The sequence below is a fragment of the Lissotriton vulgaris genome, chromosome 2_1 (genome assembly GCF_964263255.1).
Source record: "Lissotriton vulgaris chromosome 2_1, aLisVul1.2, whole genome shotgun sequence".
In the NCBI taxonomy this organism is placed as follows: Eukaryota; Metazoa; Chordata; class Amphibia; order Caudata; family Salamandridae; genus Lissotriton; species Lissotriton vulgaris.
In genome coordinates, this window is record NC_141687.1 from 1,722,339,641 (window position 1) to 1,722,359,580 (window position 19,940).

At 44.6% G+C, this 19,940-nt stretch overlaps 1 protein-coding gene across 1 annotated transcript in view; it reads right to left on the reverse strand.

The window, feature by feature from the left end:
* The window catches only part of BRSK2 (BR serine/threonine kinase 2), a 683,888-nt gene that overhangs the window by 47,825 nt on the left and 616,123 nt on the right, over positions 1-19,940 (reverse strand). Inside the window, exons 17-18 of the mRNA XM_086957728.1 lie at positions 16,590-16,638; positions 11,565-11,688 (exon numbers count right to left, since the gene is read on the reverse strand). Coding sequence (XP_086813854.1) covers positions 11,565-11,688; positions 16,590-16,638 — 173 coding nt within the window. The remainder of the gene's footprint in view (positions 1-11,564; positions 11,689-16,589; positions 16,639-19,940) is intronic.

Consider the following 19,940-nt stretch of genomic DNA (forward strand, 5'->3'; position numbering starts at 1 on the left):
GGATGCATCAGGGCAGTGAATGATGCTCATTAAATATATGTAGTGTAGGCAAAGCCGTTCACTACAGACACTCTTGGCCCGTTTATGGCGGATAATCTAAGGAACGTCTGCCTTTTTGAAAGGTTTCATTGTGTGCAGTATAATCCGAAGGTGGTGGTGCGTTAGAAGAACTAGCTGAACTTCTCCGTTACCTGTGTGTATAGGAGAAATATGTTCTGGCCCGTAACAAAGCAGATTAACCTTTTTTTTCAGCCAGCAGATGGCAGCATTGAACAGAAAAGGTATACAAGGGTCGGGGCACTGGAATAGTTACAAGTGAACACGCGCATGTGGGCGAGATACAGGCTGCACGTAACCATGAAATATGGCCACAGACGGATTTTACACATACTGACAAAGAAATCGCACAGTAAATGAAAACGAGGTAATGCTTATAAGATTTTACCTACTCTGACACACAGGTCTACTTATAAAAGTCACTATAAGAGGTATGGATTAGAAGCTATTTGACATAATTAAGGCAATAAACTCACAACAAATACAACATAACAATAAATACTTCCACGTCAGACACACTGAAACAGGAAAATGAGTTAGAGGGGTTTCCTTAGTCTAACCCTATTAGACTACTCTAGAAGAATGACCATGCCCCCAATACAAACTAGAAGGTACAAAGATAGCAGTCTGCTCTCAAACAGATGAACCGGTCCTGTTGTACACAAAAGAACGAACCCCACAGCAAATCCTCAGCATACTGCAAAACTAAAGCGATCGATTGTGTTTGAAAATAAACAAAAAACAGAAATGGTCTTTTGAACATATCCAACGAAAGAACCTGCTATATTCTTTAAAATCCTGCATGAAACATTTACCGTGAATTTAACTTTTACTTTTTCCCTATCTTATTTATTTTGAATGCACCAATCGCATTGACTATATTTGAATAGATCTTCAATTGTGTTTGCACTTAGGGATGTGCAGTGGGTTAACAAAGGCCCCTGCAGTGCGGGGGGCGATCTTCAGGTCCCCCCCACCCAGTACCCTGGCCTGAGAGCTCCTGAGAGAGTCAGAAGGGGGCCACTCCATGTACCGTGCAGCCCCCCCCCCCCCCCCCTCACACCTCCCCTCAAGTTTCGTTACGCCACTCAGGATAATGGTTGTCAGTACTAGGGTTGAAAGTGATCATAATCGGCTGAGCTCACGATGTCATCTTTCTGTCCAAAGCTGAGAAACTCTCAATCTAATCCCATCATCACCAGAGACATTTGTTGCACTAACGACTCACGTCGTATTGAATGGTGCCAGCTTTTGAGTCCCCTGACCATTTGGCTGAAATTAGTGGCGACTTGCTAGGATGCCTAGCAGAGGTGACTGAACGCACCTCCAGCACCAGGGGGGAGAAGGGGGGGGGGGAGGTTGATACTATTGTTGGGATTCACAATTCTTTTTTTGAAGAAATGTTATCCCATTTTACTACCCCAGTCACCAACCCATGGAAACGCACTGAAATCGATGGATATTCCCCAGATACGCACAGCAAGGAACTCTTATCAATTAGCCCAGCTTCGCAGAAAAAGGGAACGGGATGAAGGAAGATGGCGGGATTTAAAGTTGGCCTGCTCAAGCAAAGATTCCACTAAGTTCTGGCTGTTGGTCAAATGAGGGAGGGAGGGTCGGTTGTCTATTCCACACAACCATATAGCTCCCTCTGCATGGGTTGGAGACTTTTCAGCTCTAAATTCCCCTAGTCACCCTGCTCTCTCACTGGAAGAGAGCGCCTCTTGTTCAGATGATATGACTCTGGCCACTGAGCTTTCTTTGAGTTGGCAGATGTCACCCTTGCCCTAGATGCAGCAACCAAATGCAGGGTCCCAGGACAGGACGGTATACCGGCTGAAGTATTCCTTCAGGATAGGGATAATTGGTCAGGGCACATTCTTTTGTTGAGTAACGCAGTTGTAAATTGAGCTCCTATACCACAGACCTGGAAGGGAGCTGAAGTAATTCCCATATTCAACAAGCATTGGAAATGCAATAGGTCTCGCATTAGGAAAGTTTGAGCTATTGGTATTGTAAATGACACTTTTTTTTATTTATGTGTTGGTTTTGAAAGTAGCAAAATTAATAGCTTTGTCAGTTACAATGTCAATAGTTTTAACTTTTGCAAATGTGACACCTATAGCATTTGTAATGCAATGTGTGTTGTATTTACGTGACTTAGATGTATTGATATTACAAATAACAATGGCTTTTAATTTTGTAAATAATGAATACTTAAATAAAAGTTATTGTAATTTATAATGGCAATAGCTTAAACGTTTGTAAATAACTTTTGTGAAGATTATGTTCAGTGTATTTTATTGTGACGACAATCCAAGAACATTGCATTTGCACCTACACACACAGAGCCACACACATGTGGATGTGGTGGTGGTGGTGGATGTGGTGGTGATGGCGGTGGATGTGGGGGTGGATGTGGTGGTGGATGTGGGGGTGGTGGTGGATGTGGTGGTGGTGGAGGTGGTGGTGGTGGTGGTGGTGGAGGTGGTGGTGGTGGAGGTGGTGGTGGTGGTGGATGTGGTGGTGGTGGATGTGGTGGTTGTGGATGTGGTGAAAGTGGTGGTGGAAGTGATGGTGGTGGGTGTGGTGGATGCGGTGGTGGATGCGGTGGTGGATGTGGTGGTGGTGGATGCGGTGGTGGTGGATGAGGTGGTGGATGAGGTGGTGGTGGATGCGGTGATGGAAGTGGTGGTGGTGGTGGATGTGGTGGTGGTGGTGGAAGTGGTGGTGGTGGATGTGGTGGTGGTGGTGGATGCGGTGGAAGTGGTGTATGTGGTGGTGGATGTGGTGGTGGATGTCATGGTGGATGTGAAGGTGATGGATGTGATGGTGGATGTGGTGGATGTGGTGGTGGATGTGATGGTGGATGTGGTGGTGATGGTGGATGTGGTGGTGTTGTGGTGGATGTCGTGGTGGTGGATGTGGTGGTTGTGGATGTGGTGGTTGTGGTGGATGCGTTGGTGGATGAGGTGGTGGATGAGGTGGTGGATGAGGTGGTGGTGGATGCGGTGGTGGTGGATGCGGTGGTGGTGGATGCGGTGGTGGTGGATGCGGTGGTGGATGTGGTGGTGGTGGATGTGGTGGTGGTGGATGTGGTGGTGGTGGATGTGGTGGTGGTGGATGTGGTGGTGGTGGATGCGGTGGTGAAGTGGTGGTGGATGTGGTGGTGGTGGATGTGGTGGATGTGGTGGTGGATGTGGTGGTGGATGTGGCGGTGGATGTGATGGTGGATGTGATGGTGGATGTGATGGTGGTGGTGGTGGATGTGGTGGTGGATGTGGTGGTGGTGGATGTGGTGGTGGTGGATGTGGTGGTGGTGGATGTGGTGGTGGTGGATGCGGTGGTGAAGTGGTGGTGGATGTGGTGGTGGTGGATGTGGTGGTGGTGGATGTGGTGGTGGATGTCATGGTGGATGTCATGGTGGATGTGGAGGTGATGGTGGATGTGTTGGTGGATGTGGTGGTGGATGTGGTGGTGGTGGATGTGGTGGTGGTGGATGTGGTGTTGATGGTGGATGTGGTGGTGGATGCGGTGGTGGTGGATGCGGTGGTGGTGGTGGATGTGGTGGTGGTGGTGGATGCGGTGGTGGTGGTGGTGGATGCGGTGGTGGTGGTGGTGGATGTGGTGGAGGTGGATGTGGTGGTGGTGGTGGTGGTGGATGTGGTGGTGGTGGATGTGATGGTGGATGTGGTGGCTGATGTCTGATGGCAGCCTTTAGTGTCTATGACCTAAAGAACTGCGCTGATGTCTGATGGAAGCCTTTAGTGTCTATGACCTAAAGAGCTGCGCTGATAACTGATGGGAGCCTTTAGTGTCTATGACCTAAAGAGCTGCGCTGATAACTGATGGGAGCCTTTAGTGTCTATGACCTAAAGAGCTGCGCTGATAAGTGATGGGAGCCTTTAGTGTCTATGACCTAAAGAGCTGTGCTGATAACCGATGGGAGCCTTTAGTGTCTATGACCTAAAGAGCTGTGCTGATAACTGATGGGAGCCTAGAGTGTCTAAATAACCTGGGTGACCGTTCTGCTGTCTTTACTGGACCTAAGGAACTGTGCTTATGTCTGATGGGGCCTATAGTGTCTTGGTAACCCAAGGAACAGTTCGGTGGTCTGCTATCCATAATGCGAGCGGGCTGGTGCAACCCGAGGGTAGCTCTTTGTATCTTGAGGGGCAGCTCTACTATTTATGATATTCAGGTGTGCTTTTCTTACATAAGAAATATCTATACTTTTTATGATGCGAGTGCATGTTTATGTAACCAGAAATATTACTCCACTGAAATTTACAAGGCTGGAAAACAGCGAAAAGTTACTAACACCCTTCTTCAATGACTGAGTCAACATTCCACTTTTGATGTATTAGCTTGTAGGTGATTTAAAGGTAAAACAAACCCTCGAAACATAGCTAGGAAGGAGTAGATGCTCCCCAGTTTCCTCACGTGGTTCTCACAAAGTTCCCTGCTCCACAATGAGGCTTTGCATTTATGTTTCTATGGCAACAAAGGAGTTTTGCATTAACTTGTTTACAGGCCAGGTTAAAGACACGGTGGAAAAACACGCTGTTCGATAAAGCATTAATCAGGTTTCCTAAACTTGCTGCCATATCGTTGGCTTTCGAAATGCAACTGAAAGTATACTCATTTTCATACATAACTACATTTTAGAAGAATAAAGTGGGAGATTAAAAAAAAGAATCGAGAGCCCGTATTTCTCCCATTGATTTCTACTCGGGCCTGAATCGGGTCCATGTCATGTATGTGACTGTAAACTGCTGCGGCAGGATCAGATATCAGAAATGCAAAAAATACTGTTTTTCCTTATTAGTCGGAGCAGGGAGGACGCGCTGTGCGAGGCAGGAAGAGCATGACAAATGCTGTGCACCGGCAGTGCATACTCGGAGGCAGACAAGACCAGTCACTGTCCGCAGAAGCACACCAAGGAATTGGGCTTCTGCATTCAGGAATCGAGAGAGTGGAGACTAGCCTTAAAATCATAACTCTCCCGCCGGAATCAGAAGGGTGGGCATTTATGCATTTAGAAAATTTAACGCATTCTTTTCTCATTAACAACGACTATCAACGTTCTTGAAAGATGCACTTGCCCTTGCTTAACACCTCAATCAGAAAATCTTTGGGGGCGAATTCTAAACAATAAGTTACCGAGTGGGTCAATATTCATCGTGTGACTTCACGAAGCTACGTTTAATAAGCTAAAACACCAGAACAGCGCTCATTGCGTCCAAAATCCTCTCAAAAGAAGAACAATTGCACCATTAAATACAAAACGAGCACAATCAAATCAAACATGTAATTGCCTGCATATATCAAATAACATAAGGCGATCATGCGAATGTGGAGGCAAGACGTCACCAGCAGCTAACTACCGGCAAAGATGAGAAATCTGTAAATTAAAAAGCAGAGGGGCCGTGACTCAATTTTAAGTGATAGAAATTAGCCTTCCCCATTCATCCTGCCCCTCCCCCATCCATGTCAAGTTACTTTATCAACCTCAGCTTCCATTCCAGCGGTTAAAATTCTGTTCACAAAATGGTAATGTGACGTTCCAAACTAGGCTCAGCCTTTTATCAGCAGGGGCAGCTTCTTAGCAGAGGGTGGATTAGGTGAATGAAACAAAGTGCTGCTGCTGCCGTCGGTGCCTGGGGGGCGGAGTCTGGGCTCTCGGAGGGGCTCCCCGGGGACGGAGGGTCACAGCAGGGAGGTGGAGTCCGTGAATGGGAGAAGGCACCCGGGGGAGGAAGCGGAAAGGTGACCGGTGCCGCATGAGACTGCTGCTGCGTCTCCTCCTCCGCCGCTGTGTGCAAGATGGATTTGAAGTGACGGGAAGACGGTCTTCTAAATAAGAAGTGAGCAAAAGAAGTATGAGGGACAGAGCGAAACAAGGATAAACACGAGAGACGGCCTGCGGCCGTCAAAGTGAAAGTACGGCGGAGGGCATTGCTGTGGGGAGGAGAAATGCGACACGGCGGGCAGGGGAGGGGGCGGAGCGGGGAGAGGGTGTGAAAGCAGCAGGGGCCTGGAGTGTGGCTGAGGGAACTGATGTGCACGCGCTTTTAAGCTCAATGCGCATGCGCATTGAGCTTGAATTTCACGGGCACTGCAAGGAATCGCCACGATTCCTTGCAAGTTAGTTAAAGACTGTTTAAGCCCCCATAGTCTCGCAAGCTCGATGCGCATGCGCATCGAATAGCGAGACCTAAAAAGGGAGACAAATCACTGCTATTTTACTATAGGCCAATTAGCTTGATTGATTGTATTCAGAAGGATTTTGCACGTCTACTCTTGGGCAGGATTCAGGATTGGATTCATGATTATGTTTTAACGCCTTATCAAGTGTGATTCTGCAGGAAGATAGGCACTATGGACCAAGTCTTACGCTTTCTGTTGTATTGGAAGACTGTGAAGATTGGCAGAGGCAGCATGCATGTCGCCTTCGTTAATCTTAAATCAGCTTACAACCTGGTTCCACGTAGGAAACTATGGTGGGTACCTTCTGATAAGGGTTTCAACTCCCATCTTATGACTACTAATTCAAATGCATAATGACAATTACGCATAGGTATGCTGTGGAAGTCAGGGAGAGTTGACTGACCATTTCCCCATTCGACAAAGAGTACACCAGGGCTGTGTGCTGGCTCCCACTCTATTCTTCCTGTTCCTGAACGATATTGCCCCTCTCTCTGGTCTCACCATGGATGTTCCTACTCTAGCTGGTAAAAACATTTCTATGTTACTAATTGCGGATGACACCTTACTAATATCTAAGACACCCAGTGGGCTGCAGTGAATGTTATCTCACTTTGAAGAATTTGGCAATACCCGCAGACTTGTGATCAATTCATCAAAAACTGAGCTTATGATCTTCAATAAACATAAGACTTTCAAGGGTAGGCTTGAGTTGGGAGGCAAACTACTAGTAAACGGTAGATGTCGTCACGTATATGGGTGTAACATTATCTTCGACCTTAGCCTGGAAGCCTCAGGTGGATCTCATGTCCCTTATACATAACCAGATTGCTGGTGCTATAAGCAAAGAGCATAGCTCTTCTTACTCCAAACCTATTGCCTTAGCTTTACAAATGTTTGATGCTAAATCAGTTTCCTCTGTGTTGTATGGTTCTGAGTTGTGGGGTTTGCCAGCATTTCTTATCTTACAAGGTCTGAGAATAAATTCATGAGAAGTCTAGTATGTCTTCCTACCAGCACCCCATTGGTCCCAATGCTCGACATGGGCAGAAGGTCAGTAGCCAAAAAAGCTAGACTTCGGTCCCTGCTATTTTGGAGAAGGTTATAGTCCAACCCTGAAGTGCCCTGAATATATTGGCCCTAGAAGATGGAATTGAGGCTGGTATATTTAATAAAATCTTATGGCTTCAACAAATTAATACAACTCTTAAACATTGGCCTCAGACCTCTTTTATATAATTCTCTATCTGCTACATCTTTGTCAGCAGGGAAGCTAAAAGAACATTATTGGATGTGGGTCAGACAATCAGAGGCACAATAAGTTGTCAACCTATCCCTAACAGGAACATATTTAGATTTCCAACCCCATAGCCCTTTGGAGCCCTTTTGGGATGCCATTACTGTTTCCCTAGACAGGAAATGACAGTTCCAGTTCAGGGTTGGCACCCTTCCTGTGAAAATATTAAATGGGCACCAAATGGTGATCTCTTGTGTCCAACCTTCAAGATAGCATCAGAATCGATTGGCCATGTTCTTTTCGCCTGCCCGGGTTATGTTATTTCCGGTCAGAAATGGATTAAACCACTATGCAGATTAATGGAGGCCCATAACAGCTTTTTTGCTCTCAGAATTATGATTTCAGATCCAAATCTCACATATGCATGTGCTGTTGCAACGCTTCTGGGCTGGATATGTATCATCAGAGCTAGGACTGATCGGTGTGCCCTAAAGGAATGTCAGTGTTCTTATTTCTTTACATGATTCTTCATTTCTCAGAAACTAATCACACTTTTAGGCACACAACCACATTGCTTTATCCCCCAAGATTATACTTTTTTGCATGGTCCCTAAAAGTAGACCCTCACTTAATTACCTTTATCTACCAGTTTATGTGTGGCAAGCGATGACGGTCTCACTGCTTAAAATTATTATGCCATTATTATGCCTGTTATGTTGGCTTTCAGCCCCTGTATGTATTCAATGACTTTCCTTTTATCAGGGGAACTAAATTCAATGTTGTTATATTTTAAGAAATGTTACTCTTGTATGCTGCGATGCTTCGGCTCTCATACTTGATTGTAATTTATTTTAACCTTGCATTATTTATTAGTGCGTGTGTTTATATTCTATGTGCTTTATGACTAAATGTCGAATAATGCTTATCAAATGTTACTTCTGACTGGTCGATATGTTTGACAGCAAGATCCCACAATATTTTTGTCAGTCGCTATTTAGGTCATGACGCTCTGCTGTAACACTGGTATTGCAGTTGGTATAACACAGAGACCCTTGGTTAGAGATAACAGGGAAAAAGACAAGAGAGCCACTGAGACACCAGGTAGCAACAGTTCAGAGATAATAGAAGCACCCAGAGACAGGTTAAGACAAGAAACATTCACTGTAAAAAAAGAGACACACAAAGATATTGTAAGGGGTCAGTGCCAAGGAAGATGCGAGTGTCACTATAGTGATAGAGGCACTGAAAGATGACAGAGTTAGACAGAGGAAACAGAGAGTGACTGAGAATGCAGAGACACCCAAAGATGATAGAACAAAGTCAAGTCTACAGCGATAATCAGAGAGATTAGAGACACATTTGGTAATAGAGACACACTGAACCAGTGCATATGATAGGCACACAGCAATAGGGCAATAGGACAGGATTTAAACATGCAAATTACTCCATATGGCAGGTGTGCCTACCTGTGTGCATTAGAAGGACCATAAGTGACATTGAGACAAATTACTCTGCTATTCGTTAGTACAGAATATCTTAGATTCATAGGTGTGTCTTACACGTGTCTTATGTTTTATAAGTAATGCCTACAGCAATAATGCAAAGTTTTTCTTTTTCAACAAAAGTGCAACCCACAACACACTTCTGAAAACACTGCAATAACTTTTGTATTGAAATACACCACTTATGGGAGAAACGTATATATGTTAGACAGGGGCCTTGAGGAGTGTAAACGGTGGACTGGCAGATGTCTGTGGATACAACAGTTACCACTTTGCGGGTGGGATACTAAGGGGCATATTTACAACGAAGTGGCAGAGTACGGCGTTAGCATCTATGGTATAATGCCGTGCTCCACCACTTCAGAAACGCAGGGCTGTACCATATTCACAAAAATATGGTGCAGTCCTGCGTTTCCCACTGCGCTGGTGCTAAACTAAGCAGCCTATTGCCAAGGCAGGCACCCTTGCACCAGAGTTCAAGAGTGCCTGAGGTGAGGGGAAGATTGTTTATTGTAACTTGCTGCTTAATTTTATGTATTTTATGTATATAATGGTAAATTTTGTATGCAGCACACATAGAAGTTGCAAAATGTCATTTTTTATAAAATGTTTCTGTGCAGGAAGGTCTACCTTCCTGCACATAAACAATCAATGGCAATTTGCTGTTTCTATCTGTGCTGCACAACACAGCACACATGGAAACAGCAAAGACAAGGCCAAATAAAGCATTTCTCTTCGGTTCGCCTTAATTTCTGTGCTGCCTCCTATTTACGCCACCCTTGTAAATAGGGGGCAGCGTCAAAATCAATGGGTGTTGCGGCAGAAGGCCCACTGCAACAACCACTGCCCTCCCTTTTCATGCTAATTACAGTGTGAAATGGTGCCTTATTTACAAGGCAGTGTTAAGCCCCGTTGGTGAATCCCCTATCGCCGCCACAACCTCAATTAACGTGATGTTGTGGTGGTGATAGGGTCTTGTATATATGCCCCGTAGTTTGTTTTCAAATCACACCGACTTCCCTAAAACACCCCTGTGGACACTCAGCTTTGTTGTTAATATGGGTACTATATGTCTTGAGTACAACAAGCACATGAACGTCACACGCATCCCTGGACATTATGCTATTCTGATTCTCCCAAATGGACTTTTGAGAAACAAAAAATACATCTGCTTTATTTTCTGTCAATTGTGTTCTCTTTCCTCAGGGGAAATGGTTTCCATCAAGGCCTAGCTAGAGGCGACATTACAGAAATGTATAATCATATGTAAATGGCAAAAATCCAAAAGAGAGGTTGTCGTCAGAATCAGTGCCAAAATCTCGATTAAATCTTCCTTTTTAATTGAGGAGAGACAGCTGTTTACATTCCTAGAAAGGACATGGAGCCAGACACAAAGTATTCACACATGCGAGCAGGAGTATGCCTAACTACAACTCCGTTTCTAGGTTCCCAGGAGTATGCCAGATAACTCTAAGTAATGCCAGGTAGCGTCTACGCTGAAAAAAAATTCACTGATTTAGAGTTGCAACTCGTTTGCTCTTGTATTCTTTTTTTAAACCTGTATAACCTGTGTATTTTACTAAAGGGGGAAGATATTTTTTTGTGAAACTCCAGCTACAGTCACATACAATATAAAGGTGGTTTATGCTGAATTGATTTTCAACGGATTTCACACCAGAAAAATCACAGATATTATGAAATCACACTAAATCTTGTTTAACCCCTTCCATGCTGATGACGGCCCCCAGCCGTCATACATCACGGTGGGCGTGTGCTGATGACGGCTAGGGGCAGTCATGAACCCGCCCACTCTTCAAAACAGCCGCACAGGCGTAGAATCGCGGCTGCGTCCAAGGGGTTAATATACTTCGCATTATTTCATGTCTAGCACAATTTGTGTACAGGAAGGGACATCTCTTCCAAATATGTATGCTGTATAATGCTGCACATGTGAAGTTTGAAAGGTTTGGAGAAATAAATACATTTCTACAAGTTAACACCTGCCTCAAGGAGGCGTAATGGTTTGGTGCAAATGCCCACCTACCAATGAATGAAAAACCATGGGTGGTAGAGTGGGAGTGCCAATGTACCACCAATGGTATGCCCCTTGATGCAAAGCAGTACAAAGCGCTACTATAAGTTGCTGTTAGGCAATTTTACGGTTTAAAAAAAAAAGGTTTGTGCTGGAAATTAAATTTAAAAAATCTATATTTTACACTGGTTTCCGTCACAGTTGGTTATTTTGCACAGGCAGCAAAGTGTTGATAAAACTGCCTGAATGTTTCACAGGTATAGAAACTGAAATGCAATGGTAAGCACACTCGCACATAAACGTGAAACCCATGATCATGTGGTAATATCACAGAGTCACTGAAAAGACTTACCCAGACACAGTGTTAACAGATCCCGCAAAGCACATACACACTAGTTCAGGAAATCAGAAATACACATGTTCAGAGATAAACAGATGTGCACACGCACACAATGTTGCGAGCACATCCATGCATACACATGTAGTGACACACAAAAAGACCCAACATACATACCCAGGTTTAGCTTACCGAGAGGAAGGCATGGACTATATCAGCTTTGATGGAACTCAAAGGCTTGTCTTTTATCACTACAAATATCTGCTCTTCTTTCTCCAGGTTGATAAAATTCCCAAACCAAGATTTTTTGGCAAGTCTGTGTGAAGGAGAAAGGGTAGGAAATAAATTCAAAGGTTAGAAAAAACACTGTTTGGAGGAAGCATTTGCGCACCTTTTACCACTTCTGTCACCATCCAAAACATTTGGCTTGGCATGAGTTGAATTTGGTGACTCAAGGTTAAAATGCTACCAGGTCTGTAATCTGGTAATATACACGATTGCACTTCTCTGCCTCCGCTGTCGACAAGGGACATGTTTTCAAAAATCAGACCGGAAAAGATAGGGTAAGATACACAAGCCTGTTTCTATGCTTACCTCATGGACAGGTAAAGAGGGAGGAAGAGAAGAGGAGTAGAGAGACATCTTATCTAAAGCCTATCAAGACCTCCACTCATATCAAGAGGGGAGGAATACAGACACAACTTGGCTATAGACAATAACTCAACTCATGTGCCAAGGAGAGGGCTAGAGAGGCATGGTAGCTAAGGGGGAACATCCATTACGACGCAGTGTTTACACCGCACTACCATTACAACGCTGGTTTTACAACGCAAGTCGTTACCACGACTTGCACTGGAGGGCGCTCTAGGCTAAGGAATAGTAGATTTACTATTCCAACACCTTCCCTAATGTACGTAGGCTGGTGTTGGAATAGTAAATCTTACTATTCCTAAATCCAGCACCCTACAGCGCAAGTCGTGGTAACGACTTGCGTTGTAAAACCAGCATTGTATTGGTAGTGCGGTGTAAACACTGTGTTGTATTGACATACAACTGTAGCTAAGGCTTGTTAAGAACACTACTCATGCCAAAAAGAGAGAGGTACACAGACACTATAGCTAAGTCCTGTCAACACTTTATTATACACCTGAGACTGTACCAAAGTGCCACTGACTGCTTTTTGCAGTGCATACTATACTATATGTGGGCACAAGCCCAATTGCTGGATACAGGTTGTTGCAATTAAGTGATATTGTCATATACATTTACTCTGCAAACAGTGGTTTTTGGACAGTAAGAATATTTTTATTACATTTAACTTGGAAATCCTGCCTTTTTCCACTTTTACTAAATAATTTGACTGTGACCATGACATTATAATAAACAAAATAGGCAAGGGTAAATGCCAGCTTTGTAGAAGGCGAGAGGACATAATAACCCTCATCTGCCTCCAGCTTAACGCCAATAAAACCAAGGTGTTGCTGGTGGGGAAAGACAGGAGACTTTGGAGTGAGCAATGGTGGCCCACCACTCCTGGTAGTGCGCCTATCCCCAAGAAAGTGGTTAAAAACTTAGGGGTATGGATGGATTCTCCCCTCAGTTTTCAGGATCACACCAAGAAAGTGGCCGGCACTTGTTTCGGCCTTCTTCAGGGTCTTAGACCCATACTGGGGTTTTTGATCCACCTACCCGTCAGCTGATCGTTCAAGCGGCCATCTTATCTAGACTGGATTATGCCAGCTCGCTCCTCCTTGGGGCTAATCAGGCTGAGGTAGTGCGCTTGCAGCGAGTCCAAAATGCAGCCGCCAGAGCCCTGTTGGGGCTCCCGCGTAACTGTTCAACAGCTGGTGCTATCCAACGGTTACATTGGATGCCCATGGCTAAGCGAATCGAATTTAAGGCTCTCTGTTTGTCCTTTAAAATTCTAAAGCTTGCGTTTCCCGGGCTTCTGGCCAACTTGCTGGTACCTTACGTTCCTAGACACCAGCTGCGCTCTTTGGGGCAACACTTGGCTGTGGTCCCTCGAGTGAACCATCTCCGTGCCGGGGACGGTCTTTTCATTGTTTGGCAGCCAAGTTATGGAACTCCTCGCCCTTTCAGATTCGCAGTCTGGATAGCTTGTTGGCCTTCCGTAAAGCCATTAAGACTTACCTCTTCCCCGTGGCCTAATCCCTCTTTTTAATGTGCACTTCTTTCTGCGCCGATTCGCCCTGTTTCTTAGCCTCTATGTTCTTCTGCTGTCAGTGTCGGGGTGCCTCTTTGCTGAGGCAGCTGTGCGCTATATAAGTCGAGCTAACATTAACATTTGTTTGCCCACCACAAAATATTTTGTGGTACTGCTGGCTCATTCTGATGCACTGCGGCATACAATGTAAGAATTTATAGGATTCTCTTAAATAATATAACTTCATTGAAACGAGAAGGAAGTGAAATCAGCAGAAGTAATATTTGAGAATGAAGTAATAAAATTTAAAGCTGTTACGGACAGGGCCCCCTAAAGTAAATGTTGCTCGGGTCCCCCAAAATGCTTAATATGACAATTTTAGGTCATGGAGTTTTTGCCATGTCCCATTTGCTAGTTGTTGGCTAATGATGCATTTCACCAGTCCTGGATTTGCTAATGTAATGTGATTCCGGCAATAGCCAAAATAAAGCCTGACGAATGAAGTGATTGTAAAAATACCATAGGTTGATGGTAACTGTCATGCAACCCTAATTACATCTTGTTGGAGAGGGTATACAATAATCGAATTATGGTTTTTATAATTATTTTCATGTTTTATTCCAACATTGAATGTTTGACTGATGGATGAATTGTATATTTCAATTTAAAGTAATAAAAGTGAGTACTTGAGGAGCTGCTCATCCATTTGGAAAGATGACTTGTATACTTACTTTTTTTTAAATAAGTGTTTGAGTAATTATTTAGATGACTGAAACAAATTAGCATTGTTTTGTATACCTTTTTATAATATGATTGTGTTTGAATGGGTGCTCAGTGAGATAAACATTTTCCTTGATAAGTATCCTGGAAGAGGTCAAAACATACGTGGAGAGTAAAGTGCTATGTAGGGGTTTCTTCGACAATAAAGTTGAATTAATACTAAAACAGTAGTTATATGTGTGTTTAGCGTCCTATAGCATCTGTTAACTTTCACATCATTACACACATCAACAAGGGAGAACATAGAGCGAGGTGGGAAGGTCTACTTTTGCATTTACCTCGTTGGTGATGGACTGGTAATGGGGAAAGAAAGGGTGCAGGTGGAGAGTAATACATGGAAAGTCAAAAAGAATGAGATAATAGAAATAAATCAATCAAATAAATAAAAACAAAAAAGAGCCAGAAAAGACAGTACAAAAGGGCATTAGAGGAAAGTAAAGTACAGGGGTAGTGAAAGAACCACCCAGATGTAAGTAGCATGAAGAAAAAATAACAACAAACGGTATAAAATTAATTAAACAGAAAAGTGATTAGAAAGGTTGGGAAGGAAGCAAATAAAGCAATAAAATAAAGAAGCATAGAGAAATTAGGAAAGAAGGGCGAAGAATGTAAGTAATAGACCAGGAGGGTTTATTGTTATTAGAAATTTAAAAAAGCTAAAACAAGAAAGAGGACGAAATGCAAAGGATAAAGGTAATGATGTAAAGTAATGTTCACAGGGATAAAGTGTCGGTTGGAAAAGAAATGCTAAACAAACGAATGCAAATTAAATAGAATAAAAACAACACCGAGAAAGATGTAAAAATAACAAAAGAAATAAACAGAATGAAAAGGCGAGCAGAAGCAGAACACTGGTTTATTGGAATCCGTACAGCAAAACCAGCGCAGATATTCCACAGTTAATTATCTTTTATGGCTTTTTTTATTTTCACCGGTTTGGAGAGGAGAAGGCCAAATTAAGCCCTTAAAGTCACATCATAAAACTGTGGGGAGCGGAGGGGGTTATTTTTTACTGCCTAAAAAGACAAAGGCGGATTCTGGAGCTCGGAGGGAGAGCTGGGGGAGGGGTAGAGTCGTCAGAGAGAAGAGAGAGGACGAATCGTGCCGGAGGAGTGATAGGGAGAGAAGACATGCAGAACAGGAGAACAGGAGAGGCGGAGGAGAGCGAAGCAGGAGAAGTGGCGAGAAAAGATGGAGGAAAGCGAATGAGGAGGGAAAGAGGAAAGACTGGGCGAGTGAAAAGATGAAAAAGAGGAAAGGAGAATAGAACGGGGGGACAGTCCTTAAGAAGAGAGAACGAGAGGTGCGTGATGGGGAAAGGAGGAGGCTGACAAGAAGAGGCGAGAGAAGGATGGGGAGGAGAGATGATGTGGAGAATGCGAATAAGAAGAATGGGGTCAATTGGCAATGAGGGGCATGAGAACTATATAGGATATTTGCAGAGGAGAATGGACCAGTAGAAAGAAGAGGGGCAGGAGTACTGGGGAAGAGATGATAAGGCACGTCATCTGATATTTGAATGACGTGGGGGTATCACATGCCAAGCAGTGCCAGAGAATCCATTGATGGCAGATGGGGAGAAAGGGGAATGTGGTGATGAAGAGGTGACTGGGACCGTAGAGACAAGCTTGTCTCTATCTAGAAGGAAGGATAAGCAAGAAAGAAAAACAGAGAAGGAAACAGCAGAGGAAAGAACCAGTCTAGCTAAAGAAGAGGTGTTTGGAACATGAGGGACAATAGAGGGGGTGGAGAGGGCGGTGAGCTGAGGGAGCGGGAGATGGGAGAGAGAGTACACAGTAGAGAAGAAAAAGAGAGTAAGGGTTGGAAAGAGACTGGAAAAGGATGAAGGTGGGTTGAAGGAGAGGGGAAAGATTCTGGAGATAGTAGGGGGAGGGAACAGTGGGGAAGCATGGAAGTTGTGGGAATGCATGGAAGTTGTGGGGATGCATGGAAGTTGTGGGGATGCATGGAAGTTGTGGGGATGCATGGAAGTTACAGGGAGCAGGGAGTACAAGGACAGGCGGAAGAGAAAGAAAGTTGGACTCGGTGAGGTTACAGCGCGTTACTGTTTCAGGTCAAGGCACAGAAAGGAAGGGTGAGAGGTGAAGGAGAGAAAAAAAGTAGAAAGATGAAGAGTGAAGAAGGAAGAGACAAGGGAGCGAATGAGGAGCGAGAACATGGGAGAGAGGTGGTGAGAGTGAACGGGGGAGAGTTTGTGTAGCTGTGGCTAAGCAGAGGCCTAGGGCCAGAGGACGGTACTCCTGCATACTCACTCTGGGGAAGACTCTGGCGTTAGATTGCACATCTCCTCCGGCGTAGGCACTGCACACACAGGAGGTAAAAGAAAGGGGCATGATTAGAGGGAACGAAAACATCCGTTTAGACAGCACATATCAGAAACCTTTTACAGACTGGGTGTCACAAAGAGCAGATTACCCACCAGTCTCCTCGCACACACCCTCTACGCTGCCTCTGAAATCCATCTCTCCAGCCCACGTACTCCAAAAGGCAAAAATTCTGCAGTCTCTGCTAAAGCGAACAATGCAACGGTGCCTTAGAAATCCAACACACCCGCCTATGCTGAAGAGTCCCAAAACACCTTTAGTGCATGTTGAAGAAACAAACAGCTGTTGGAATTGGTCTCAGGCACCCTGCCTCCCACTCGGAGATCACAAAACCTACTGCCTGCTGTTGTTCCTGTCTCAGAGAGCAAAATATAGGCAAAGAGGAAGATAACAGAATTTTAAAACAAGAAATGAGGACGAACTTGGTTCCAAAGTCTTATAAATATTTCAGAATTATTTGGAATTGTTTCAAAATGTTCCATGTAAAATTGTAGATTAGGTAGGAGAAATCTGTCCTTGCTGTGCCATGCTGTGGAGAAGTGTGGCTCAATGGTTAGAGCGGCAGACCTTAATGTAGAGGTCTGGCCCAGGACCAGGGTTCAATTCCCGCCTCTGTGGCTCTTGGACTCAATCTCCCCGGACCTGATAATTCTCACCTTGGCGCCTATTCTAATCATGGGTCCCACTCTGCAACTCTGGGCAATAGCTTGCTTAATCTCCACAACGGCCCCAACAGCGCCAGGATGCCTGGCTTCACCTTGGGGGTGCCCAGGAGTGGACATTTCACAGGGAAAAGCCAGGAAGGGTTCCACAGCGGTATGTGTTACAGCACCAGGACACCCCAGTTGGGGTATTAGTGCGCTTTACAAGTACAAATTACATTTACATTAGATTAGGGATTGTAGAATCTGTCTCTTCCTCCTCAACCACAGCAGGAAACTGTCTGAGATATACTAGTCAGGCTGCTAGTGCATTGCTTGCGCGCTCACCTCTCCGCTGTCAAGCTTCAAACAAAGGACGTACATTCAAGGGTCTAATCTGAGCTTAATTTTTCAGGCTTTTTATTTATTCGATTTATGCTTTTTATTACCTTGTCACGGCGATGGGATTTAGCACTAGGCGTGAAAGCTTCTTGGCGGGAATGCCTACTCTATCAGCCCCTGCTTCGTTTCCAGGGTTAGAACATTTGTCAGTTCCACCAGCTCTTTCCTTCCCTGCATGCTTCAGCCGGGCTCCATACTGGCGGCTGCAAACCTCCCTTTTGACCCATCGCCCAAGCTATTAAGTGGTGAGCACTTTATTGGAGTATCTAACACAAAGGGGCCTATTTACAAGCCTCTATCGCCACAGGAATATCACTTTTAGTGACCTTCCTGTGGCGCTATGGGCTTATAAGCTACTTAACGCTGCCTTGTAAATAAGGCCCCCTTTCACGCTATACTAAGCATGAAAGGAGCTGGCAATGGTTGTTGAGGTGGGTGTTCCGCCACAACACCCATTGATTTTGAGGCTGCCCCATATTTACAAGAGAGGCGTAAATATAGGGCAGTACCAAATTTAAGACCACAGAAAATCTCGTATTAAACAGGTGCAACAAGGAGAAATGTTTCATTTCTCATCGTTTTTGCTGGTTCTATGTGCGCTGTATTGTGTAGCACACATAGAAACAGCAAAAGGCCATTGATTTTTTATGTGCAGGAAGGTGACTCTTCCTGCACATAAACAATCATTAAAAAAGAATTAAGTTTTGCAACTTCTTACAAAACACCATTTAAAGACTGTTAATGTGCAGGAAAGGGGACCTTCATGCACATTAACAATCTTCCCCTACAACACAGGCACCCTTGCACGATGATGCAAGGGTTCCTGCGTTGGCATTAGGCTGCTTAGTGTAGCGCCAGCACAGGGGGAAACGCAGGGCTGCACCGTATCCTTGTAAATGCAATACAGCCCTGCATTTTGGAAGTGGCGGAGGGCGGCGTTAAGCCAAGGTGGTTAACACCGCTCTCTGCCACTTCCTAGTAAATATGCCCCAAAGAGGAGGCTTGACAGGAATGTATCCCTTACACAGGGATGACATCCCCTCGAAAGAAAAGATGGCGAGGAGGCTGTTCCTTCTGTCTTTTCAAACTCCTATAGAAACATACTGTCTTCTATTCCCAGCACATATTTAAAGTAGGCATTTCGCACCCCCTTATGTTTTTGAACGCCCAACAAACCCCCATTCCCCAAAAATAAAAATACACCTACCACTGCATCAGAACCCCCAATGACCCCACCCTCATTCTACTTAGCCAGTAGACTAACCCGACACGCACACCCGGTGTTCAAGAAATCTAGCTGCCTGCTCCAGTGACCCAGGAACATATGCCTCTGCCATTTCCAGGGGTACTCTACACATATGCAATAAGGGCCACATCCCACTGCAGGTAACAGTTTTACAAACACTCAAAACCGGTGCCGATAAGGCCAACACATCCTCGATTGCAAAAGAGCCTTGTTCAATACACCAGGTGTCAAATCTAAAATCTTGCTCCTGTGCCTTTAACATCTAGCTGCCTTATGTTCTTCAGAATCACAGCACGTCCAACCAGCACTCCATCAACAAAGTCACCACTGCCAAAGACTCTCATCAGACTCCCCAGGTCTTCAACATACAACGCACCTATTGCCTCATTTAGCAAAATCTAACCCCAGTTAGGTTCCAAGAAACTCAAAACACAGATTATGGATACGGCTGGAATAGGGCCACCATTTTATGGAAAACTGGGCCGGATAATGCCCAGAGAAACACACAGGGGCATATTACCAAGCAATAGCGATAATTATCGCTATTGCTTGGTTAGCGGGAAAAATTTACTGCTGAGCTGTGGCGATTTTTACCGCAAATAAACATTGGTATTACCAAGGTTTATCGCAAATGCGATAAAAATCGCCGCAATGCATGAATATCGCTGAAAAGTCAGCGATATTCATGCATTACCGAGCTAATGCTCTTAGCCATGTTATCCACCTCCCATTGGATAACATGGCTAAGAACTGCTAAGGGCAGGTGTTAGCTTTTGGAGATATTCGTGCTTAGCGCGAATATCTCCAAAAGTTGGTAATAGGAGATAGCGATGTTAGCAACTGTTTTCAGTCGCTAACATCTTGGCACGCCCACTTTGCATGTCATTAGTGCTAAATATCACTGATATGCAAAGTGAAGCCCAAGATGGTTGCTATCTCCTACTAGCTGTCGCTAACTGGTGTTAGCGACAGCTAGGTAATAGGGAGATA